The sequence below is a fragment of the Catharus ustulatus genome, chromosome 32 (assembly GCF_009819885.2).
Source record: "Catharus ustulatus isolate bCatUst1 chromosome 32, bCatUst1.pri.v2, whole genome shotgun sequence".
Classification (NCBI taxonomy): Eukaryota; Metazoa; Chordata; class Aves; order Passeriformes; family Turdidae; genus Catharus; species Catharus ustulatus.
This window is the reverse complement of record NC_046252.1, coordinates 159136-184176: the sequence shown is the minus strand read 5'-3', so window position 1 is coordinate 184176 and position 25041 is coordinate 159136. Positions and strand designations below refer to the sequence as shown.

Here is a 25041-nt window from a genome sequence, read left to right as displayed (position 1 = left end):
GGGCGGGGGCTAAGGGGGTGTGACAGCTGATGAGAACGGTGATTGGTCTGAAGGCCAACGGGGCGTGGCTTACGGGGAAGAGAGGCTGGAACAGCGCGCGACGGTGGCGGGAAGCGCGCGAGGCGAGCGCTGACTGGTCGGACTAGCCTTGGGGGCGGGGCGCACGGCGGAAACGCGCGCAGGGATTGGCTGGACCGAAAAGAGGCGGAGCCGCTCCCCCCTCGGTGGGCGGGGCCGCAGCGTGGCCGGAAGCGGAAGTGTTGGGCAGGTGCCACCATGGCGGCCCCGGGGACGGCGGACGGCGGCGGCGGCTCCGGCGACTCCGCGGGGCCCGCGACGGGTGAGGGGGGGACGGGCGGGGGCGCCGGGGAGCGGCTGCGGGGCAGGAGGACCCGGGCAGAGCCGTGTGGGGAATGCGGGGCGGGGGATCCGGCCGGGGGTCTGATGGGGGCTCTGGGGGTCCAGAGGATCCGGGGGCCGGGGGGCGATGGAGCGGAGCAGGGGGCGCCCATGGAGGGCGGGGGCGGTTTTGGGGTGCGGGGCAGAGATGGCAGAGGGGTCTTGGACTGTGGGGCAGAGCCGGGGAGCTCCGTGGGCAGTGAGGGGGGTCCCGCCGTGCGACCCGCAAGTCACCCCCGGTGTCCTGGCGGGTGAAGTTCCCCGTCCCCGGGTGCTCGCGGGGAGCTCGGCCCGGTGTCCCCGCTCCCGGTGACATGCCGCTGTCCCCGCAGTGTCGCGGCGGGTGAAGTACGCCAGCCTGGGCGTGCTGGTGCTGCAGAACGCGTCCCTCGTGCTCAGCATCCGCTACGTGCGGACCCTGCCCGGGGAGCGATTCCTGCCCACCACGGCCGTGGTGATGGCCGAGGCCATGAAGGGCAGCGCCTGCCTGCTGCTGCTGCTCATCCAGCACCGCGGTGAGCCGGGGGACATGGGGACATCGGGGGGGACACTGGGGACATGGGGGGGACACGGGCTGTGCCTGCTGCTGCTGCTCATCCAGCACCGCGGTGAGCCGGGGGACATGGGGGGGACATGGGGACATGGGGGGGACACGCTCTGTGCCTGCTGCTGCTGCTCATCCAGCACCGGGGTGAGCCTGGGGACATGGGGGGGGACACTGGGGACATGGGGGGGACACGGGCTGTGCCTGCTGCTGCTCATCCAGCACCAGGGGTGACACTGGGGACATGGGGGGGACACTGGGGACATGAGGGGACACGGTCTGTGCCTGCTGCTGCTGCTCATCCAGCACCGCGGTGAGCCTGGGGACATGGGGGGGACACTGGGGACATGGGGGGGACATTGGGGACATGGGGGGGACATGGGGGGGACACGGTCTGTGCCTGCTCATCCAGCACAGGGGGACACTGGGGACATGGGGGGGACACTGGGGACACTGGGGACATGGGGGGGACATTGGGGACATGGGAGGGACACGGTCTGTGCCTGCTGCTCCTGCTCAGCCAACACAGGGGGACACTGGGGACATGGGGGTGACACTGGGGACCTGGGGGGGACACTGGGGACATGGGGGGGACACTGGGGGGACACGGTCTGTGCCTGCTGCTCCTGTTCGTGCAGCACTGGGTGACACTGGGGACCTGGGGGGGACACTGGGGACATGGGGGGGACACTGGGGACACGGTCTGTGCCTGCTGCTCCTGTTCGTGCAGCACTGGGGGACACTGGGGACATGGGGGGGACACTGGCGACATGGGGGGGACATTGGGGACATGGTCTGTGCCTGCTGCTGCTGCTTATCCAGCACTGGGGTGAGCCTGGGGACATGGGGGGGAACACTGGGGACCTGGGGGGGACACTGGGGACATGGGAGGGACACTGGGGACATGGGGGGGACACGGGCTGTGCCTGCTGCTGCTGCTCATCCAGCACCAGGGGTGACACTGGGGACATGGGGGGGACACTGGGGACATGAGGGGACACTGGGGACACAGGGGGGTCCTTGGCAGAGATGTGGGGGACACGAGGAGACATCAGGGTCTCATGCTGGGGACACGAGGGGACATGGGAGACTCATGGTGGGGACACTGGGGGGTGGCAGTGACACAGTGGTCACAGCCAGCCCGGGGCAGTGTCCCCTGTCCCTGAGCCCTGTCCCCCCCCAGGCAGTGTCCCCTGTCCCTGAGCCCTGTCCCCCCCCGGGCAGTGTCCCCTGTCCCTGAGCCCTGTCCCCCCCTGGGCAGTGTCCCCTGTCCCCTGTCCCTGAGCCCTGTCCCCCCCAGGCAGTGTCCGGCAGACGGCGGTGACGCTGCACGAGGCCGTGGTGGGACAGTTTGGGGACACTCTGCGCCTGGCTGTCCCCTCCCTGATCTACACCCTGCAGAACAACCTGCAGTACGTGGCCATCTCCAACCTGCCCGCGGCCACCTTCCAGGTGGGACACGGGGGGGTGACACTGGGGACCGGGGGGGTGTCCCTGTGACAGTCACGGTGTCTGTGTCCTGGTGTCCCTGTGACAGTCACGGTGTCTTTGTCCTCGTGTCCCTGTGACAGTCACAGTCTGTCCTCGTGTCCTTGTGACAGTCACAGTGTCTCTGTCCTCGTGTCCTTGTGACAGTCACTGTGTCTGTCCTCGTGTCCCTGTGACAGTCACAGTGTCTCTGTCCTTGTGTCCCTGCTGGTGACAGTTACAGTGTCTCTGTCCTCGTGTCCCTGTGACAGTCACAGTGTCTCTGTCCTCGTGTCCCTGCTGGTGACAGTCCTGTCCCAGTGTCCATGTCTCTGTTCCCACACCTGTGTCCTGCAGGTGACCCTGTTCTCATCCCGGTCCCCAGGTGTCCCTGTCCTTGCTGACCCACAGGTGACCATCCCTGCTGTCCCCATGTGTCCCTGTCCCTGTGTGTCCCTGTCCCCAGGTGACCATCCCTGCTGTACCCATGTGTCCCTGTCCCCCAGTGACATCCCCATCCCCGCTGTCCCCATGTGTCCCTGTCCCTGTGTGTCCCTATCCCCAGGTGACGATCCCAGCTGTCCCCGTGTGTCCCTGTCCCCCGGTGACATCCCCATCCCCGCTGTCCCCATGTGCCCCTGTCCCTGTGTGTCCCTGTCCCCTGGTGACATCCCTGCTGTCCCTATGTGTCCCTGGCTCCAGGTGACCATGTCAGCTGTCCCCCGGTGACATCCCCGTCCCCCTGTCCCCGTGTGTCCCTGTGTGTCCCTGTCCCCCGATGACATCCCCGCCCCGCTGTCCCCCCAGGTGTCCCTGTCCCCCGGTGACACCCTGCGCCGCTGTCCCTGTGTGTCCCTGTCCCCAGGTGACACCCCTGTCCCCGTGTGTCCCTGTCCCCCGGTGACACCCCCGCCCCCCTGTCCCTGTGTGTCCCTGTCCCCTGGTGACACCCCGCCCCGCTGCCCCCGCAGGTGACATCCCCGTCCCCACTGTCCCCATGTGTCCCTCTCTCCCGGTGACACCCCCGCCCCGCTGTCCCCACAGGTGACATCCCCGCCCCCCTGTCCCCATGTGTCCCTGTCCCCCAGTGACACCCCGCCCCGCTGTCCCCGCAGGTGACACCCCCGCCCCCCTGTCCCTGTGTGTCCCTGTGTGTCCCTATCCCCCGGTGACATCCCTGTCCCCGCTGTCCCTGTGTGTCCCTGTGTGTCCCTCTCCCCAGGTGACACTCCTGCCCCGCTGTCCCTGTCCCCAAGTGACATCCCCGCCCCCCTGTCCCTGTGTGTCCCTCTCCCCCGGTGACATCCCCGTCCCCGCTGTCCCTGTGTGTCCCTGTCCCCAGGTGACACCCCTGTCCCCGTGTGTCCCTGTCCCCCGGTGACACCCCGCCCCGCTGTCCCTGTGTGTCCCTCTCCCCCGGTGACACCCCGCCCCGCTGTCCCTGTGTGTCCCTGTATGTCCCCGTGTGTCCCTCTCCCCCTGGTGACACCCCTGCCCCGCTGCCCCCACAGGTGACATCCCCGCCCCCCTGTCCCCGTGTGCCCCTCTTCCCCGGTGACATCCCCACCCCCCTGTCCCTGTGTGTCCCTCTCCCCCGGTGACACCCCCGCCCCGCTGTCCCCATGTGTCCCTGTCCCCCGGTGACACCCCGCCCCACTGTCCCTGTGTGTCCCTGTTCCCAGGTGACACCCCTGTCCCCATGTGTCCCTGTCCCCCGGTGACACCGCGCCCCGCTGTCCCTGTGTGTCCCTGTGTGTCCCTGTGTGTCCCTGTCCCCCGGTGACACCCCGCCCCGCTGTCCCCGTGTGTCCCTGTTCCCAGGTGACACCCCTGTCCCCATGTGTCCCTGTCCCCCGGTGACACCGCGCCCCGCTGTCCCTGTGTGTCCCTGTGTGTCCCTGTGTGTCCCTGTCCCCCGGTGACACCCCCGCCCCGCTGTCCCTGCTGTCCCTGTGTGTCCCCCTCCCCCGGTGACACCCCGCCCCGCTGTCCCCGCAGGTGACATTCCCACCCCGCTGTCCCCCTCAGTGACACCCCGCCCCGCTGTCCCCGCAGGTCACCTACCAGCTGAAGATCCTGACCACGGCGCTGTTCTCGGTGCTGCTGCTGGGCACGGCGCTGTCGCGGCTGCAGTGGCTGTCGCTGGCGCTGCTGTTCGCGGGGGTGGCGCTGGTGCAGGCGGAGCAGGCCCGGGCCGTGCCCTCGGCCGCGGCTCTGTCGCCGTCCCCGGGCCCCGAGGCGCCGGCGCAGAGCTACGCCGTGGGGCTGGCGGCCGTGGCCGCCTCCTGCCTGTCCTCGGGCTTCGCCGGCGTTTACTTCGAGCGGCTCCTCAAGCGCTCGGGCGGCTCCATCTGGGTGCGCAACGTGCAGCTGGGCGCCGTGGGCACGGCCGTGGGGCTGGGAGCGATGCTGGCCGCCGAGGGCCCGGCCGTGGCCGCGCTCGGCTTCTTCTACGGCTACAACGGCGCCGTGTGGGCCGTGGTGGTCAACCAGGCGGCCGGGGGGCTGCTGGTGGCCGTGGTGGTTCGCTACGCCGATAACATCCTCAAGGGGTTCGCCACGGCGCTGTCCATCCTGGCCTCCACGGCCGCCTCCGCGCACCTCTTCGGGTTCCGGCCCCGCGCGCCCTTCCTGGCCGGCACCGCCATGGTCCTGGCGGCCGTGGTGCTCTACGGGCGGCCCCGGGGAGCCGGGGGGCGCAGCCAGGACAGCGGCAAGTCAGTGGGGCCCTAGGGGTGGGGACAGCCTGGGGGATGGTCTGGGGGACAGCCTGGGCTGGCCGGGGGTCAGCGGGGCCGTAGGGATGGGGACAGCCTGGGGCTGGCCCTGACCCACTGGGGAGGGGGGAGGGGATGGGGGGGGACTGTGAGCGGGGGAGGGGATCCAGCAGCTGTGGGGATGCAGATGTGGGGTCTGTAAGTCTGGGGATTCAGCTGTGGGGATCCAGCAGCTGTGGAGATCCAGCTGTGGGGTCTGTAGGTGTGGGGATCCAGCAGCTGTGGGGATGCAGCTGTGGGGTCTGTAGGTGTGGGGATCCAGCTGTGGGGTCTGCAGGTGTGGGGATCCAGCAGCTGTGGGGATGCAGATGTGGGGTCTGTAGGTGTGGGGATCCAGCTGTGGGGTCTGCAGGTGTGGGGATCCAGCAGCTGTGGGGATGCAGATGTGGGGTCTGTAAGTCTGGGGATCCAGCTGTGGGGATCCAGCAGCTGTGGAGATCCAGCTGTGGGGTCTGTAGGTGTGGGGATCCAGCAGCTGTGGGGATCCAGCTGTGGGGTCTGTAGGTGTGGGGATCCAGCTGTGGGGTCTGCAGGTGTGGGGATCCAGCAGCTGTGGGGATGCAGCTGTGGGGTCTGTAGGTGTGGGGATCCAGCTGTGGGGTCAGCAGGTGTAGGGATCCAGCTGTGGGGATCCAGCAGGTGTAGGGATCCAGCAGGTGTGGGGATCCAGCTCTGGGGATCCAGCTGCTGTGGGAATGCAGATGTGGTGTCAGCAGGTGTGGGGATCCAGCAGCTGTGGGGATCCAGCTGTGGGGTCTGCAGGTGTGGGGATCCAGATGTGGAGTCTGCAGGTGTAGGGATTCAGCTGTGGGGATCCAGCAGGTGTGGTGTCAGTAGCTGTGGGGATGCAGGTGTGTGGTCTGCAGGTGTGAGGATCCAGCTGTGGGGATCCAGTTATGGGGCCAGCAGCTGTGGGGACCCGGCTATGGGGTCAGCAGATGTGAGGATCCAGCTGTGGGGTCTGCAGATGTGGGGTCAATAGGTGTGGGGATCCAGCAGCTGTGGGGATCCAGCTGTGGAGACCCACATGTGGAAATCCAGCAGCTGTGGGGATCCAGCAGGTGTAGGGATCCAGCTGTGGGGACCCAGCTGTGGGGTCAGTAGGTGTGGGGATCCAGCAGCTGTGGAGATCCAGATGTGGAGACCCACATGTGGAGACCCAGCTGTGGGGTCAGCAGGTGGCAGGGTCTCGTTAGCGCTCATTAAGGCTCATTAAGGCTCATTAAGGCTCATTAAGGCTCATTAAGGCTCATTAAGGCTCATTAAGGCGGTGGAGGAGCTGGGGGGCTCAGCAGCTGAGGGGACCCCGACCTTGGCCTTCCTTAGGTGCTGGGGACTCATTAAGGTTCGTTAGGAGGTGGTGGAGGTTCATTAAGGCTCATTAGGAGGTGGTGAAGGTTCATTAAGGCTCATTAGGAGGTGGTGGAGGTTCATTAAGGCTCATTAGGAGGAGGTGATGAAGGTTCATTAAGGCTCATTAGGAGGGAGTGAAGGTTCATTAAGGCTCATTAGGCTCATTAGGGGGGAGTGAAGGTTCATTAAGGCTCATTAAGGTTCATTAAAGCTCATTAGGGACCTGGAGAGGTTCATTAGTCCTGGGGGGGGCTCATTAAGGCTCATTAGGGGCTGATGGGGCTCGTTAGGGGATGGGGAGCTCGTTAATACTCGGTATTAATTAGTGGGGGCTCATTAAGGCTCGTTGGGTGCTGGGGGGACCCTGAGGTGGAGGTGAATGAGGTCAGGGGCTAATTAGATCCGGGGTTAATGAGGTCAGAGGTTAATGAGGGCAGGGGTTAATGAGGGCAGAGTTAATGAGGGCAGGGGTTAATGAGGGCAGAGTTAATGAGGGCAGGGGTTAATGAGGTCAGGGGTTAATGAGGGCAGGGGTTAATGAGGGCAGGGGTTAATGAGGGCAGAGTTAATGAGGGCAGAGTTAATGAGGGCAGGGGTTAATGAGGGCAGAGTTAATGAGGTCAGGGGTTAATGAGGGCAGAGTTAATGAGGTCAGGGGTTAATGAGGGCAGAGTTAATGAGGGCAGGGGTTAATGAGGGCAGAGTTAATGAGGTCAGGGGTTAATGAGGGCAGAGTTAATGAGGGCAGAGTTAATGAGGGCAGGGGTTAATGAGGGCAGAGTTAATGAGGGCAGGGGTTAATGAGGGCAGAGTTAATGAGGTCAGGGGTTAATGAGGTTAATGAAGGAACTCTGGGTTAATGAGGTCAGAGGTTAGTGAGGTCAGAGGTTAATGAGGTCAGGGGTTAATGAGGTCAGAGGTTAGTGAGGTCAGAGGTTAATGAGGTCAGGGGTTAATGAGGGCAGAGGTTAGTGAGGTCAGGGGTTAATGGGGTCAGGGGTTAATGAGGTCAGAGGTTAATGAGGTCAGGGGTTAATGAGGTCAGAGGTTAATGGGGTCAGGGGTTAATGAGGTCAGAGGTTAATGAGGGCAGAGGTTAATGAGGGCAGGGGTTAATGAGGGCAGGGGTTAATGAGGGCAGGGGTTAATGAGGGCAGAGTTAATGAGGTCAGGGGTTAATGAGGGCAGAGTTAATGAGGTCAGGGGTTAATGAGGTTAATGAAGCAGCTCTGGGTTAATGAGGTCAGGGGTTAATGGGGTCAGGGGTTAATGAGGGCAGAGTTAATGAGGTCAGGGGTTAATGAGGTCAGGGGTTAATGGGGTCAGGGATTAATGAGATTGGGGTTAATGAGGTCGGGTTAATGGGGTCGGGGTTAATGAGGTTAATGAAGCAGCAATGGGTGAATGAGGTCAGAGGTTAATGAGGTCAGGGGTTAATGAGGTTAATGAAGGAACTCTGGGTTAATGAGGTCAGAGGTTAGTGAGGTCAGGGGTTAATGAGGTCAGGGGTTAATGAGGTCAGAGGTTAGTGAGGTCAGAGGTTAATGAGGTCAGGGGTTAATGGGGTCAGGAGTTAATGAGGTCAGCAGGGTTAATGGGGTCAGGAGTTAATGAGGTCAGAGGTTAATGAGGTCAGGGGTTAATGAGATCAGGGGTTAATGAGATCAGGGGTTAATGAGGGCAGAGTTAATGAGGTCAATGAAGCAGCTTTGGGTTAATGAGGGGCTCACTGGGACCCCCGGCCCCCCCTCTGGGTTCCCCTCCCCCCCCCCCCCCCGTGTTTCCCCTCCCCCCCCCCGTGTTTTCCCTCCCCCCCCGCCCCCCCGCCGTGGGGGAGGGGCCGATGTACAGATTTTATAGGGGGGGAGGGGCCGGGCGCGTTTTTAACGAGGTTTGGGGCTAATAAAGGCGGATTTGGTTAACGGCGCGTGCTGGGGGGGCACTAACACACTAACACGGGCCCTATAGAATCCATAGGGACTGCCTGGGGGTATGGGATCCTTAGGGACTGCCTGGGGCCCTATAGAATCCATAGGGACTGCCTGGGGCCCTATAGAATCCATAGGGACTGCCTGGGGGTATGGGATCCATAGAGACTGCCTGGGGCCCTATAGAATCCATAGGGACTGCCTGGGGCCCTATAGAATCCATAGGGACTGCCTGGGGCTCTATAGAATCCATAGGGACTGCCTGGGGCCCTATAGAATCCATAGGGACTGCCTGGGGCTCTATAGAATCCATAGGGACTGCCTGGGGCCCTATAGAATCCATAGGGACTGCCTGGGGGGACTGGGATCCATAGGGACTGCCTGGGACCCTATAGAATCCATAGGAGACCCCCCCCGGGCTGTATAGAATCCTTAGGCAGTGCCCAGGGCCCTATAGAATCCATAGGGACTCTCCTGGATGCCATAGGGACCCTCCCTCAGGCTGTATGGGATCCATAGGAAGTGCCCAGGGCCCTATAGAATCCATAGGGACTCTCCTGGCTGCTACAGCTCCCCCCCTCCCCCCCAAGGCTGTATGGGATCCATAGGGTCCACCCAGAGCCCTATAGAATCCATAGGGACTCTCCTGGATGCCATAGGTACCCCCCCCCAGGGCTGTATAGGATCCATAGGAACTGCCCAGGGCGATATAGAATCTATAGAGACTTTCCTGGATGCTATAGGTGCCCCCCTCCAAGGCTATATGGGATCCATAGGAAGTGCCCAGAGCCCTGTAGAATCCATAGGAGACTCCCCGGGCTGTATGGGATCCATAGGAACTGCCTGGAGCCCTATAGAATCCATAGGGGACCCCTGGGCTGTATAGGATCCATAAGGACTGCTCAGGCCATGTGGGATCCATAGGAAGTGTCCAGGGCCCTATAGAATCCATAGGGACTCTCCTGGATGCCACAGGTACCCCCCCAGGCTGTATAGGATCCATAGGAAGTGCCCAGGGCCCTATAGAATCCATAGGGCCCCCCCCCCCCGGGCTGTATAGGATCCATAGGAAGTGTCCAGGGCCCTATAGAATCCATAGGGACTCTCCTGCATGCCACAGGTAACCCCCCCCAGGCTGTATAGGATCCATAGGAAGTGCCCAGGGCCCTATAGAATCCATAGAAGACCCCTCCCCGGACTGTATAGGATACATAGGAAGTGCCCAGAGCCCTATAGAATCCATAGGGACTCTCCTGGATGCCACAAGTACCCCCCTCCCCAGGCTGTATGGGATCCATAGGGACCACCCAGGGCCATACAGGATCCACCTGAGCTGTCTCCAGCCCCTATAGAACCCACCTGGACTCCCCCAGGGCCGTACAGGATCCATAGGGACCCCCCAGGGCCGTACAGGATCCATAGGGGTCTCAGCCCCGGGGTCTCTCTCTCTTGCAGGTCTCCCAACAAGGACAAGGGCACCTGACGGCACCCAGCGACCCCTAAAGAATCCATATGGACCCTCCCCTTCCCCCCTGTCCCTATAGGGGCCATATGGATCCTTCAGTCCCTATAGGGCCCATATAGAGCCCTCAGTCTCTATAGGGGCCATATGGACACTCCTGGTCCTTATAGGGCCCATATGGACACCACCCCCTCTCTGGGGGCTATAGGGACCACTGACACCCCCAGGTCCCTATAGGGTCCATATGGATCCCTCCTCCCCCCCATCCCTATAGGGAACTCAGGGACACTCCTGGTCCCTATAGAGCCCATATGGACCCCTCAGTCCCTATAGGGATCATATGGACACTCCTGGTCCCTGTAAGGGCCATATGGACACTCCCCCCCCTATGGGGGCTATAGGGACCACTCACACCCCCAGGTCCCTATAGGGCCCATATGGACCCCTCAGTCCCTATAGGGATCATATAGACACTCTTGGTTCCTATAGGGCCCATATGGATTCTCCCCCCTCTCTGGGGGCTATAGGGACCACTCACATCCCCAGGTCTCTATAGGGCCCATATGGACACTCCTGGTCCCTATTAGGGCCCATATGGATCCCTCCTCTCCCCCGTGCCTATAGGGAACTCAGGGACACTCCTGGTCCCTATAGCAGCCATATGGACACTCCCCGCCTCCCCCGGGGGCTATAGGGACCGCTCGCTCCCCCCGGGTCCCTATAGGGCCCATATAGACACTCCCCGCCTCCCCCGGGGGCTATAGGGACCGCTCGCCCGCCCCGGGTCCCTATAGGGCCCATATGGACACTACCCCGGGTCCCTATAGGGCCCATACGGCCCCGCCGCGCGGTTTTTGGTGTCAATTAAGACGATTTTGGTCAAAGCGTTTTCTCCGCCCGATCGCCAGGGGGCGCCACCCCCCCCGCAGCACCTCTGCGCATGCGCCGCCCCTCGCGCTCCTATTGGCCGGCCGGGAATGATTGACAGGAACCATCGAGGCGAGGCTTTATTGGTGCCAGAGCGGTCGCGCGGCACTTCCGCTCGGGAAAGGGCGGGAAGCGCCACGAAGCGGAAGTTGGGATCATAGAGAGGCGCTTCCGGCGGCGCGGAGCGCCCCCCAGCGGAGCGGCCGCGCTCTGTGGCGCCCGCTCCTCCCAGTGCTCCCAGTTCCTCCCAGTGCCCTCCCAGAGCCTCAGCGCAGCAGCCGGGCCAGCACCCAGCAGCCCAGCGTCACCCAGTGACTGGCCCAGTTCAGCTCTGACCACTTGCGCACCGTGTAAGCCATGCCGTAACCCTGAGGGGACAAGATGGCGTCGGGGGCGCTCCCAACGCTGAGGGCGACCCCAAACCTTAGGGAGGGTCTGGGGGGAGCTCGGGGGGTCCCACCTGTTCCTCCACGGTGTCCTCGGCCTCCACGTCAAACAGGGCACCCAGGTAGGACAGGTGGAACAGGGCCAGGGCGCCCAGGGCTCCGTTCAGTGCTCGCACCCACAGCGTCTGCAGGGACCCCAGGAACCTTCAGAGACCCCCCCAAATCCCCCCGTGTTCACTGCTCGCACCCACAGCACCCGCAGGGACCCCAGGAACCTTCAGAGACCCCCCCTAAACCCCTGCAGGACCCCCCCAATTCCCCCCGTGTTCACTGCTCGCACCCACAGGGTCTGCAGGGACCCCAGACCCCAAGGAACCCCCAAATTCCCCCATTGAGTGCTGGCACCCACAGCACCTGCAGGACCTCTGAATCCCCTTGTTGTGCACCCAGGGACCACCAGCCCTCCCCAAAACCCCCTCAGAGCCCCCCAAACTCTCTGCTCTCCCCCTGGGGCCCCCAAACTCCCCCACCCAGGGGTCCCCAAACCTCCCCCATCCTGCCCTCCATGACCACCTCAGAGACCACCCTGGGACCCCCCCAACCCCTCTGAGCCCCTCCCCACTCCCCAGGGACCCCCCAGTGCCCCCATCTCACGTTCTTGTGCCGGTGGCTGCAGTTGGGGGGGCAGCGCTTGGACAGGACACAGGCATCAAAGATGGCGGCCAAGCGCTGCCTCAGGGCTGGGAGGGCAGGGCGGGGTCAGGGGGAGCCACGCCCATCCTAGGACGTGCCCCTCGGAGCCCCGCCCATCACTGCAGGCTCCACCCACATCTCACAGCCCCACCCATCACTGCAGGCCACACCCACATCTCACAGCCACGCCAATCACTGTGGGCTCCACCCACATCTCACAGCCCCGCCCATCACTGCAGGCTCCACCCACATCTCACAGCCCCACCCATCACTGCAGGCCACACCCACATCTCACAGCCACGCCAATCACTGTGGGCTCCACCCACATCTCACAGCCCTGCCCATCACTGCAGGCCACACCCATCACTGCAGGCCACACCCACATCTCACAGCCCCGCCCATCACTGCAGGCCCCACCCACATCTCACAGCCCCGCCCATCACTGCAGGCTCCACCCACACCTTCACAGCCCCACCCATCACTGCAGGCCCCACCCATCACTGCAGGCCACACCCATCACTGCAGGCCACACCCATCACTGCAGGCCACACCCACACTCTTACAGCCCCACCCATCACTGCAGGCCCCGCCCTCACAGCCCCACCCATCACTGCAGGCTCCACCCACATCTCACAGCCCCGCCCATCACTGAAGGCTCCACCCACACCCTCACAGCCCCTACATTACTGCTGGCCACACCCACATCTCACAGCCCCGCCCAACCATCACTGCAGGCCCCCCCCACCCCTGCAGCCCCACCCTCACAGCCTCACCCATCACTGCAGGCCACACCCACATCTCACAGCCCCACCCATCACTGCAGGCCCCACCCTCACAGCCCTGCCCATCACTGCAGGCCACACCCACTTCCCAGAGCCCCGCCCATCACTACGGACCCCACCCACATCTCACAGCCCCGCCCATCACTGCAGGCCCCACCCACACCCTCACAGCCCTGCCCATCACTGCGGACCCCACCCACATCTCACAGCCCCGCCCATCACTGCAGGCCCCACCCACATCTCACAGCCCTGCCCATCACTGCAGGCTCCACCCTCATCTCACAGTCCCACCCATCACTGCAGGCCCCACCCATCACTTCAGGCTCCACCCTCACAGCCCCACCCATCACTGCAAGCCCCACCCACATCTCACAGCCCTGCCCATCACTACAGGCTCCACCCATCACTGCAGCCCCACCCTCACAGCCCCACCCATCACTGCAGGCCCCACCCACATATTAGAGCCCTGCCCATCACTGCAGGCTCCACCCACACCCTCACAGCCCCACCCATCACTGCAGGCCACACCCACATCTCACAGCCCCGCCCATCACTGCAGGCCCCACCCACACCCTCACAGCCCCACCCATCACTGCAGGCCCCACCCACACCCTCGCAGCCCCACCCATCACTGCAGGCCACACCCACATCTCACAGCCCCACCCATCACTGCAGGCTCCACCCTCAGAGCCCCGCCCATCACTGCAGGCCCCGCCCATCACTGCAGGCCCCACCCACATCTCACAGCCCTGCCCACTGCTCAGGCCCCGCCCACACTTTCCTGTCAATCACAGCATTGAAGCCCCACCCACATCTGGCTCCACTTACACCTTTAGGCCACGCCCACCTTTATAGCCCCACCCACTTTGCAGCCCCGCCCACCACAGCAAACCCCATTTGGCCCCGCCCCTTAAAGGGCCAGCGCTGACCGTGCTCGGCGTAGGTGATGAGGCCCAGGGACAGCAGGACAGCGGCCAGGTGGAAACTGAGACCCTGGGGGGACAGCGGGGGGTTGGGGGGGGTCCCCTTGTGGACTGGGGGGGATTTGGGGGAGTCCCTGATGGATTGGGGGAGGTCCAGGGGGATTTGGGGGAGCCCAGCAGGGGTTGGGGGTGTCAGAGTTTTTGGGGTTTCTAGACAGGGTTTCAGCAGGGGGACCCTGGTGGGGTTTGGGGTTCCCCAGGTGGGTTTGGGGTGTTTCAGGGGTTTGGGGTTCCCCAGGTGGTTTTGGGGTGTTTCAGGGGGTTTGGGGTGTTTGAGGTGGTTTTGGGGTGTTTTAGGGATTTTGGGGTGTGTGAGGGGGTTTGGGGTGTGTGAGGGGGGTTTGGAGTTCCCCAGGTGGTTTTGGGGTGCTTCAGGAGGGTTTTGGGTTGTTTGTTTCAGGGGTTTGGGGTTTCTGAGGTGGTTTTGGGGTACCCCAGGTGGGTTTTGGGGTGTTTCAGGGGTTTGGGGTTCCCCAGGGGGTTTGGGGTTTGGGGTGTTTGTTTGAGGGGGTTTGGGGTGTGTGAGGGGGTTTGGGGTCCCCCAGGTAGTTTTGGGGTTTCTAAGGGGTTTTGAGGTGTTTCAGGGGGTTTGGGGTGTCTGAGGTAGATTTGGGGTACACCAGGTGGGTTTTGGGGTGTTTGTTTCAGGGGGTTTGGGGTGTTTGTTTGAGGTGGTTTTGGGGTGTTTTAGGGATTTTGGGGTGTTTGTTTCAGGGCGTTTGGGGTGTGTGAGGGGGGTTTGGGGGTGTTTCAGGGGGGTTTGGGGTTCCCCAGGTGGGTTTGGGGTGTTTGTTTCAGGGGATTTGGGGTGTTTGTTTGAGGTGGGTTTGGGGTGTGTGAGGTGGTTTTGGGGCTCCCCAGGTGGTTTTGGGGTGTTTGTTTCAGGGCGTCTGGGCTGTGTGAGGGGGGTTTGGGGTGTGTGAGGGGTCTTGGGGTGTTTGAGGGGGTTTGGGGTGTGTGAGGGTGTTTGGGGTGTTTGAGAGGGTTTGGGGTGTTTGTTTGAGGGGGTTTTGGGGTGTGTGAGGGGTTGTGGGGTGTTTGTTTGAGGGGGTTTTGGGATGTCTGAGGGGGTTTGAGGTGTCTGAGGGGGGTTTGGGGTGTTTGAGGGGGGTTTAGGGTGTGTGAGGGGTTTTTGGGGTTCCCCAGGTGGTTTTTAGGGGGTTTCAGGAGGGTTTGAGTTGTTTGTTTGAGGTGGTTTTGGGCTGTTTCAGGAGGTTTTGGGGTGTTTCAGGTGGATTTTGGGGTGTTTGTTCCAGGGTTTTGGGGTGTTTGTTTGAAGTGATTTTGGGGTGTTTCAGGGGTTTTGAGGTGTTTCAGGGTGTTTGGGCTGTTTCAGGAGGATTTGGGGTGTTTGTTTCAGGGGTTTTGGGGTGTTTCAGGGGTTTGGGGTGTTTGTTTTAGGGGGTTTGTGATGTTCAGGTGGTTTTGGGGTGTCTCAGGGGGGTTTGGGGTGTCTCAGGGGGTTTGGGGTGTCTCAGGTGGATTTGGGGTGTCCCAGGGTGGTTTGGGGTTCCCCAGGTGGATTTGGGGTGTCTCAGGTGGATTTGGGGTGTCTCAGGTGGTTTTGGGGTCCCTCACGTGCAGCAGGGCGCTCGCTGCGTACGTTCCCAGCACGGCGGCGAAGGTGCCCAAACGGCGCGCGGTCTGGAACACGTCTGGGAGGGACAGGGGGGGTCAGGGACACCAGTTACAGCAGGGGACAGCAGGAGACAGTAGGGGACAGCAGGGGACACCAGACACACCAGGGGACACCAGGGGACATCAGGGGACACACCAGTGACACCAGTATGGGCTCCAGGGTCACCCAGCCCTCCCAGTGTCCCCTCTGTGTCCTCCAGCCCCCACCCCAGTCCCTCCCAGTGCGTCCCAGTACCGCCCAGTCCCTCCCAGTTCCCCTCCCCGTGTACCCCAGTACATCCCAGTATGCCCCAGTACCTCCCAGTATCCCCCAGTCCCTCCCAGTATCCCCCAGTCCCTCCCAGTATCCCCCAGTCCCTCCCAGTATCCCCTAGTGCCCTTCCCACTGTGCTCCAGTCCCTCCCAGTGAGCCCCAGTCCCTCCCAGTGCCCTTCCCAGTGTGCCCCAGTCCCTCCCAGTATCCCCCAGTCCCTCCCAGTGTCCCTTCCAGTGCACCCCAGTCCCTCCCAGTATCCCCCAGTCCCTCCCAGTCCCTGCCAGTGCACCCCAGTCCCTCCCAGTGCCCTTCCCAGTGCGCCCCAGTCCCTCCCAGTATTCCCCAGTCCCTCCCAGTATCCCCCAGTCCCTCCCAGTGTCCCTTCCAGTGTGCCCCAGTCCCTCCCAGTGCACCCCAGTCCCTCCCAGTGCCCCTACCAGTATCCCCCAGTCCCTCCCAGTATCCCCCAGTCCCCCCCAGTCCCTCCCAGTTCCCCTCCCCGTGTACCCCAGTCCCTCCCAGTATCCCCAGTCCCTCCCAGTATCCCCAGTCCCTCCCAGTCCCCCCAGCACTCACAGGTGTGCAGCCAGCGGGACATGGGCAGGTTCCAGTTTGTCACCACCTCGGCCATGGAGCGCGGGAGCTCCACGCGCAGGGGCCGGGACACGGCCAGGTCCCTGTGACAGGGACAATGACACAGTGTCACACAGTGTCACACACACACAGTGTCACACGGGGACAATGGACACCGCCAGGTCCCTGTGGGGACAGTGACACAGGACAGTGTCACACAGTGTCACACAGTGTCACACAGAGACAACGGGACATGGCCAGGTCCCTGTGGGGACAGTGACACAGTGTCACACAGTGTCACACAGGACAACGGGACACGGCCAGGTCCCTGTGGGGACAGTGACACACACAGTGTCACACGGGACAATGGGACACGGCCAGGTCCCTGGGCCAGGGACAATGACACAGGGACAGTGCCACACCAGTGTCACACACAGGGACAATGGGACACGGCCAGGTCCCTGGGACAGGGACAATGACACACACAGTGTCACACAGTGTCACATCAGTGTCACACAGTGTCACACAGGACAATGGGACACGGCCAGGTCCCTGGGACAGGGACAATGACAGTGTCACACAGTGTCACACAGAGACAACGGGACACGGCCAGGTCCGTGTGACAGGGACAATGACATGGGGGATAGTGTCACACAGTGTCACACAGGGACAATGGGACACGGCCAGGTCCCTGGGACAGGGACAATGACACAGGACAGTGTCACACCAGTGTCACACAGGGACAATGGGACACTGCCAGGTCCCTGTGGGGACAGTGTCACACAGTGTCACATCAGTGTCACACAGGGACAATGGGACACGGCCAGGTCCCTGTGACAGGGACAATGACACACACAGTGTCACATCAGTGTCACACACACACAGTGTCACACAAAGGGACAATGGGACACGGCCAGGTCCCTGTGACAGGGACAATGTCACACAGGGACAATGTCACACGGGGACAATGGGACATGACCAGGTCCCTGTGACAGGGACAATGACACACACAGTGTCACATCAGTGTCACACAGGACAATGGCACACGGCCAGGTCCCTGTGACAGGGACAATGACACAGGGACAGTGTCACACACAGGGACAAGTGTCACACAGGGACAATGACACAAGGACAGTGTCACACAGGGACAATGGGATACAGGGACAGTGTCACACCAGTGTCACACACAGAGGCAGTGTCACACCAGTGTCACACAAAGGGACAGTGTCACACCAGTTCACACACAAGGTCAATGGGACACACAGTGTCACAACAGAGTCACACCTGTGTCACACACAGGGACAGTGTCACACAGGGCAGTGTCACTGTGGCTGTGATCAGTGTCACACAGGTCAGTGTCACACAGGGCAGTGTCACTGTGGCTGTGATCAGTGTCACACAGGGCAGTGTCACACAGGGCAGTGTCACACAGGGCAGTGTCACTGTGGCTGTGATCAGTGTCACACAGGTCAGTGTCACACAGGTCAGTGTCACTGTGGCTGTGATCAGTGTCACACAGGGCAGTGTCACACAGGTCAGTGTCACACAGGGCAGTGTCACTGTGGCTGTGATCAGTGTCACACAGGGCAGTGTCACACAGATCAGTGTCACACAGGTCAGTGTCACACAGGGCAGTGTCACTGTGGCTGTGATCAGTGTCACACAGGGCAGTGTCACACAGGTCAGTGTCACACGGGGCAGTGTCACACAGGTCAGTGTCACACAGGGCAGTGTCACACAGGGCAGTGTCACACAGGGCAGTGTCACTGTGGCTGTGATCAGTGTCACACAGGTCAGTGTCACACAGGGCAGTGTCACTGTGGCTGTGATCAGTGTCACACAGGGCAGTGTCACACAGGTCAGTGTCACACGGGGCAGTGTCACTGTGGCTGTGATCAGTGTCACACAGGGCAGTGTCACACAGGGCAGTGTCACACAGGGCAGTGTCACTGTGGCTGTGATCAGTGTCACACAGGTCAGTGTCACTGTGGCTGTGATCAGTGTCACACAGGGCAGTGTCACACAGGTCAGTGTCACACAGGGCAGTGTCACTGTGGCTGTGATCAGTGTCACACAGGTCAGTGTCACTCAGGTCAGTGTCACACAGGTCAGTGTCACACAGGGCAGTGTCACTGTGGCTGTGATCAGTGTCACACAGATCAGTGTCACACAGGGCAGTGTCACTGTGGCTGTGATCAGTGTCACACAGGTCAGTGTCACACAGGGCAGTGTCACACAGGGCAGTGTCACTGTGGCTGTGGTCAGTGTCACACAGGTCAGTGTCACACAGGGCAGTGTCACACAGGGCAGTGTCACTGTGGCTGTGGTCAGTGTCACACAGGGCAGTGTCACTGTGGCTGTGGTCAGTGTCACACAGGTCAGTGTCCCCGTGTTGCCGTCAGTGTCCCCGCAGTGCCGTCAGTGTCCCCGTGCTATCACTGTGGGTGTGATCACTGTCACTCTGTGTGTTCTCAGTGTCACTCTCTGTGTGCTCAGTGTCCCCGCAGTGCCCTCAGTGTCCCCGCGGTGTCGCTGTCCCCTCACCAGCGCAGGTGCTCGTGCTGCAGGGACGTGCCGGACCCCGCCAGCGTGGCCGTGGCCTCGGACAGGAAGGCCACGAAGTAATTGCTGAAGTGGAAGGAGAGCGCGCTCTCGTAGGCACGGAGCCACCTGCGGCACGGAGGAACCCGAGGGGACACGGGGGGGGGGACACCAGGGGTGTGGGGGGACACGGGGGTGTGGGGGAAAACGGGAGAGTTTGGGATTTGGGGGGACATGAGGGGGTTTGGGGGAGTTTGGGTTTGGGGGGACATGAGGAGTTTGGGGGGATTTGGGGGGTGTGGGGGGTCATGAGAGGTTTGGGGGGATTTGGGGGAGTTCAGGGTTTGGGAGGGGTTGGGGCAAAATGGGGGAGTTTGGTGTTTGGGGGAACATTAAGGGTGTGGGGGGACATGAAAGGTTTGGGGGGATTTAGGGGAGTTTGGAGGGGACATGAGAGGGTTTGGGGGAGTTTGGGGGGACACAGCAGGGTTTGGGGGACATAAGGGGTTTGGGGGAGTTCAGGGTTTGGGAGGGATTTGAGGGGGTTTGGGGGGATTTTGGGGAGTTTGGGGATTGCAGGGACATGGAGGATTTGGGGTTTAGGGAGGACATGAGGGGTTTGGGGGGGTTTAGGAGGGATTTGGGGGAGTTTGGGGGGGACATGAGGGGATTTGGGAGGACACGAGGAGTTTGGGGGGGTTTAGGAGATTTTGGGGTTTGGGGGGACACGAGGAGTTTGGGGGACATGAGGGGTTTGGGGGGATTTGGGGGAATTTGGGGTTTGGGGGAAACATGAGGGGTGTGGGGGAATTTGGGGGAGTTTGGGGTTCAGGGGGACATGAGGGGATTTGGGGTTTGGGGGGGACATGAAGGGTTTGGGGGCATTTGGGGGAGTTCGGGGTTTGGTGGGGACATGAGGGGTTTGTGGGGATTTGGGGGAGTTCAGGGTTTGGGGGGACATGAGGGGATTTGGGGTTTGGGGGGACATGAAGGGTTTGGGGGCATTTGGGGGAGTTTGGGGTTTGGTGGGGACATGAGGGGTGTGGGAGGATTTAGGGGAGTTTGGGGTTTGGGGGGACATGAGGGGATTTGGAGTTTAGGGAGGACATGAAAGGTTTGAGGGGATTTGGGGGAGTTTGGGATTTTTGAGGGACATGAAGGGTGTAGGGGAATTTGGGGTTTGGGAGACATGAAGGGTTTGGGGTGATTTGGGGGAGTTCAGGGTTTTGGGGACATGAGGGGTTTGGGGGAATTTGGGGGAGTTTGGGGGGACATGAAGGGTGTGGGGTTTGGGGGGACACAAGGGGTTTGGGGGCATATGAGGGGTTTGGGGGAGTTTGGGGGGACATGAGGGGTTTGGGGTACACGAGGGGTTTGGGGGGACATGAGGGGTTTGAGGGAATTTGTGGTTTGGGGAACATGAGGGGATTTTGGGGGAGTTCAGGGTTTGGGGGGATTTGGTGGAATTTGGGGTTTGGGGGACACAAGGGGTTTGGGGGGATTTGGGGGAGTTTGGGGTTTGGGGGGACATGAAGGATTTGGGGGAAAACAGGAGAGTTTGGGGTTTGGGGGGGACATGAGGGGTTTGGGAGGATTTGGGAGAGTTTGGGGGGACAGGAGGGGATTAGGGGGAGTTTGAGGTTTGGGGGGATTTGGGGAAGTTTGGAGGAATTTGGGGGGACATGAGGGGTTTGGGGGAAAACAGGAGAGTTTGGGGGGGACATGAGGGGATTTGGGGGAGTTTGGGGTTTGGGGAGACATGAGGGGTTTGGGAGAAAACAGGAGAGTTTGGGATTTGGGGGAACATGGGGGGATTTGGGGGAATTTGGGGTTTGGGGGGACATGAGGTGTGTGGGGGGATATGAGGGGTTTGGGGTTCAGAGAGGACATGAAGGGTTTGGTGGGGTTTGGGGGAAAAGAGGAGAGTTTGGGGTTTGGGGGGACATGGGGAATTTGGGGTTCAGGGGGGACATGGGGGATTTGGGGGAGTTCAGGGTTTTGAGGGGGATTTGGGGTTTGAGGGGGATTTGGAGGAGTTCAGGGTTTTGGGGGGGACATGGGGGATTTGGGGTTCAGGGAGGACATGAAGGATTTAGGGAAGGTTTTTGGGACATGGCAGGGTTGGGAGGGACATGTGGGATTCAGGGCAATTTTGGGGGCGTCATGAGGAAATTTGGGGCAGATTTTGGGGGGTTGGGGGGGACATAGAAGGGTTGGGAGGATTTTGGGGGGGCCAAACGGGTTTGGGGGATTTGGGGGAGGTCATTGAGGGATTTGGGGGTGCCAGGGGGAAATTGGGATTTTGGGGGGGGGGTGACAGGAGGGATTTGGGGAGGGGGGGGACACACATTAAGGTGCCACCCCCCAACTCACATCCCCTCAGTGTCCCCCCAGATTCCCCCCCCCAAACCTGCAGGGACCCCCCAAACCCCTCGGGACCCCCCAAAATCCCTCCCTGACACCCTCAAACCCCCCAAGCCCCCCCCCAAAATCCCTCCCTGACACCCCCAAAATTTCTCCTGGCACCTCCAAACCCCTCCTGCCCCCCCCAAGCCCCCCCCAAAATCCCTCCCTGACACCCTCAAAATTTCTCCTGCACCCCCAAACCCCTCCTGTCCCCCCCAAAATCCCCCCCTCACCTGGCAAAGACGCTCCTGGGCAGCAGCAGAGGGAACAGAAATGTCAGTGAAGGAGGTTGAGGGGTCCCTGGGGGATTTTTGGGGGTTCCTGGGGGATTCTTGGGGGTCTCTGGGGAATTTTTGGGGGTCCCTGGGAAGGGTTGAGGTTCCCTGGGGAATTTTTGGGGGTCACTGGGGGATTTTTGGGGGGTCCCTGGGAGGGGTTGAGGGTCCTTAGAGGATTTTTGGGGGTCCCTGGGAGAGGTTGGGAATCCCTGGGGGATTTTTGGGGGTCCCTGGGGGATTCTTGGGGGTCCCCCGGAGGTTTTGGGGTCCCTGGGGGTGGGGTTGGGATCTCTGGGGAGGGTTTGGGCTCCCAGGGGGTTTTTGGGGGGATTTGGGGGTGATTTGGGTTAATTTAGGGGGGGTTTAGGGGGAATTAGGGGGGATTTGGTGGAGATTTAGAGGTGATTTAGGGGATTTAGAGGGGATTTGGGTTGATTTAGGGGGGATTTCAGGGGTTCAGAGGGGATTGGGGCAATTTAGGGGGGATTTGGGGCAATTTAGGGGGAATTAGAGGGAATTTTAGGGATTCAGAGGGGATTGGGGTTGGTTTAGGGGGATTTGGGGGTGATTTAAGGGGGATTTCAGGGGTTCAGATGGATTTAGGATTGGTTTGGGCGGGGTTTAGGGCTGGTTTGGGCGGGGTTTGGGGCTGCTTTAGGCGCGGTTTGGGGCTGCTTTAGGGCTGCTTTAGGCGGGGTTTGGGCGCGGTTTAGGGCTGGTTCGGAGCTGCTTTAGGCGCGGTTTGAGCGGGGTTTAGGGCTGCTTTAGGTGGGGTTTAGGCGCAGCTCGGGGCTGGTTTAGGTCGGGTTTAGGGCCGGTTTAGGCGTGGTTTGGGGCTGGTTTGGGCGGGGTTTAGGGCGCGGTTCGGGGCCGGTTTAGGCGCAGTTTAGGTGGGGTTTGCGTGAGGTTCAGGGCGGCTTTAGGCGCGGTTTGGGCGGGGTTTAGGGCCGGTTTAGGCACAGTTCAGGGTCGGTTTAGGCGGGGTTTAGGGCTGCTTTAGGCGCGGTTTGGGCGGGTTTAGGTGCGGTTTAGGGCTGGTTTAGGCGTGGCTTGGGCGGGGTTTGGGGCTGCTTTAGGTGCAGTTTGGGGCTGGTTTGGGCGCGGTTTCGGCGGGGTTTAGGGCCGGTTTAGGCGCGGTTTGGGCCTGGTTTGTGGCTGCTTTAGGCGGGGTTCAGGACTGGCTTAGGCGCGGTTTGGGGCTGCTTTAGGCCGGGTTTAGGGCCGGTTTAGGAGTGGTTTAGGCGCGGTTTGGGCGGGGTTTGGGGCTGGTTTAGGCGCTGTTCGGGCGGGGTTTAGGCGCGGTTTGGGGCTGGTTTGGGCGGGGTTTAGGGCTGCTTTAGGCGCGGTTCAGGGACGGTTTAGGCGTGGTTTGGGCGGGGTTTAGGGCCGGTTTAGGCGCAGTTTGGGTTGGGTTTGGGGGCAGTTTAGGCACGGTTTGGGCGGGGTTTGGGGCTGCTTTAAGCGCGGTTTGGGGCCGGTTTAGGACCACTTTAGGCGGGGTTTGGGGCTGCTTTAGGTGCGGTTTAGGCGGGGTTTAGGCCCGGTTTAGGCGCGGTTTGGGCGGGGTTTAGGGCTGCTTTAGGCACAGCTTAGGGCCGGTTCAGGCGCAGCTTAGGGCCGGTTTAGGTGCGGTTTGGGCGGGGTTCAGGGCCGGTTTAGGTGTGGTTCAGGGCTGGTTTAGGCGCGGTTTAGGGCCGCTTTAGGCCGGGTTTAGGGCTGCTTTAGGCGGGGTTTAGGGCCGGTTTAGGCAGGGTTTGGGCGGGGTTTAGGGCTGCTTTAGGCCGGGTTTAGGCTGACCTGCGCAGGGCCCGTGCCCCGTAGAGCGGCAGCAGGCTGGAGAACAGAAACGGCGCCAGGCAGGTGCTGACCAGCAGGCACAGCAGCGCCAGCCCCAGGCTGCGCAGCGCCTTCCGCAGCCACGCCACGCTCTGGGGACACCAAAAACAACACAGTGACACCCCAAATCACACCCCAAAAACACAGGGACACCCCAAATCACACCCCAAAAATACAGTGACACCCCAAATCACACCCCAAAACACAGTGACACCCCAAATCACACCCCAAATCACACCCGAAAAACACAGTGACACCCCTGAACCCCAAATCACACCCCAAAAACCAGTGACACCCCAAATCACACCCCAAAAACACAGTGACACCCCAAATCACACCCCAAAACCCAGTGACACCCCAAAACCCAACTGGGGACACCCCAAAAACACAGTGACACCCCAAATCACACCCCAAAACCCAACTGGGGACACCCCAAAAACACAGTGACACCCCAAATCACACCCCAAAACCCAACTGGGGACACCCCAAAAACGCCCGAACCCCAAATGACACCCCCAAAAACCCACTGACACCCCAAAAACCCTGAACCCCAAATGACATCCCCAAAAATCCAGCTGACACCCCCGAACCCCAAATGACACCCCAAAAACCCCACTGACACCCCAAAACCCCACTGACACCCCAAACGACACCCCAAAAACCCCACTGACACCCCAAACGACACCCCAAAAACCCACTGACACCCCAAACGACACCCCAAAAACCCCACTGACACCCCAAAAACCCAGTGACACCCCTGAACCTCCAATGACACCCCTGAAACTCCACTGGCACCCCCAAAAACCCCAATGACACCCCCAAATACCCAGTGACAGTGACACCCCTGAACCCCAACTGACACCCCAAAAACCCATTGACACCCCCAAACCCCACAGCCAGCCCCAAACTCCCCATTTCCCCCCACTTTTCCCCTCAAATCCTCATGTCCCCCCCAAAGCCCCATTTTCCTCCCCCATTCCCCGCCAGATCCCCACTTTCCCCCCTCACCAAATCCCCATTTCCCCTCCATTCCCCCCCAATCCCCATTTCCCCCCTGTTCCCCTCTCATTTCTCCCCCAAATCCCCCATTTCCCCCACATTTTTCCCACCAAATCCCCCCATTACCCCCCAAATCCCCCATTTTCCCCCCAAACTCCCCATTCCCCTCCCTCCAAATCCCCATTTCTCCCCAAAATCTCCCATTTCTCCCCCAAATCCCCCCATTTCCCCCACTAAATCCCCTAATTTTCCCCCCATTCCCCCCCCAAATCCCCCATTTCCCCCTCATTTCCCTCCCCAAATCTCCATTTTCCCCCCTAAATCTCCATTTCCCCCCCCATTTTCCCCATCAAATCCCCATTTCCTCTCCCCCAAATCCCCATATCCCCCCCAAATCCCCCCTTTCCCCCCAAAATCCCCAATTTTGCCCCCTTAAATCCCCATTTTCTCCCTCAATACCCCCATTCCCCCTCCATTTCCCCCCCACAAAATCCCCATTTTCCTCCCCCATTACCACCAAACTCCCCATTCCCCTCCCTCAAATCCCCGTTTCCCCCTCTAAATCCACCATTCCAAATCCCATTTCCCCTCCATTCCCCCCCCAAATCCCCATTCCCCCCCCAAATCCCCATTTCCCCCCCTAAATCCCCCATTCCCCCCTCCAAATCCCAATTTTCCTCCCCCATTCCCCCCAAAATCCCCATTTCCCTCCCTAAATCCCCCATTTCCCCCCATTCCCCCCCATACCCCCATTTCCTCCCCTAAATCCCCATTTCCCCCATTTCCCCCCCCCAAATTTCCATTTCCCATTTC

General features: G+C 61.2%; 2 protein-coding genes and 1 long non-coding RNA gene across 7 annotated transcripts; 2 read left to right on the top strand and 1 right to left on the bottom strand.

The window, feature by feature from the left end:
* Positions 1-276: 276 nt before the first annotated feature.
* SLC35A2 (solute carrier family 35 member A2) lies at positions 277-10808 on the top strand. Of its 2 annotated transcripts, XM_033083561.1 has the most exons (5): positions 277-340; positions 732-914; positions 2244-2395; positions 4466-5127; positions 9924-10808. In XM_033083561.1, the coding sequence occupies exons 1-5, from the start codon at positions 277-279 to the stop codon at positions 9949-9951; spliced, it is 1089 nt and encodes a 362-aa protein (XP_032939452.1). In that variant the 3' UTR covers positions 9952-10808. The 2 variants fall into 2 exon arrangements, with proteins under 2 accessions (XP_032939452.1, XP_032939453.1); XM_033083562.2 differs by lacking the exon at positions 277-340 and having other exon boundaries at positions 770-914; positions 4466-5123.
* Positions 5509-8195, top strand: LOC117009323. Of its 4 annotated transcripts, XR_004420459.1 has the most exons (4): positions 5509-5539; positions 6292-6615; positions 6681-7411; positions 7700-8195. It is a non-coding gene; the product is annotated as an uncharacterized LOC117009323 (long non-coding RNA). The 4 variants fall into 4 exon arrangements; XR_004420462.1 differs by lacking the exon at positions 5509-5539 and having other exon boundaries at positions 6511-6584; positions 7700-8188; XR_004420460.1 differs by lacking the exon at positions 5509-5539 and having other exon boundaries at positions 6542-6615; positions 6681-7360; positions 7677-8188.
* Positions 10809-10924: 116 nt separating the features above from the next.
* PORCN (porcupine O-acyltransferase) lies at positions 10925-23330 on the bottom strand (the record flags this gene model as incomplete). Its single annotated transcript, XM_033083521.2, has 9 exons — positions 10925-11225; positions 11318-11428; positions 11898-11983; positions 13648-13711; positions 15280-15356; positions 16172-16272; positions 18713-18838; positions 21349-21363; positions 23191-23330. Coding segments are annotated over 9 exons (822 nt in total), but the record flags the coding sequence as incomplete, so codon positions are not given.
* Positions 23331-25041: the final 1711 nt, after the last annotated feature.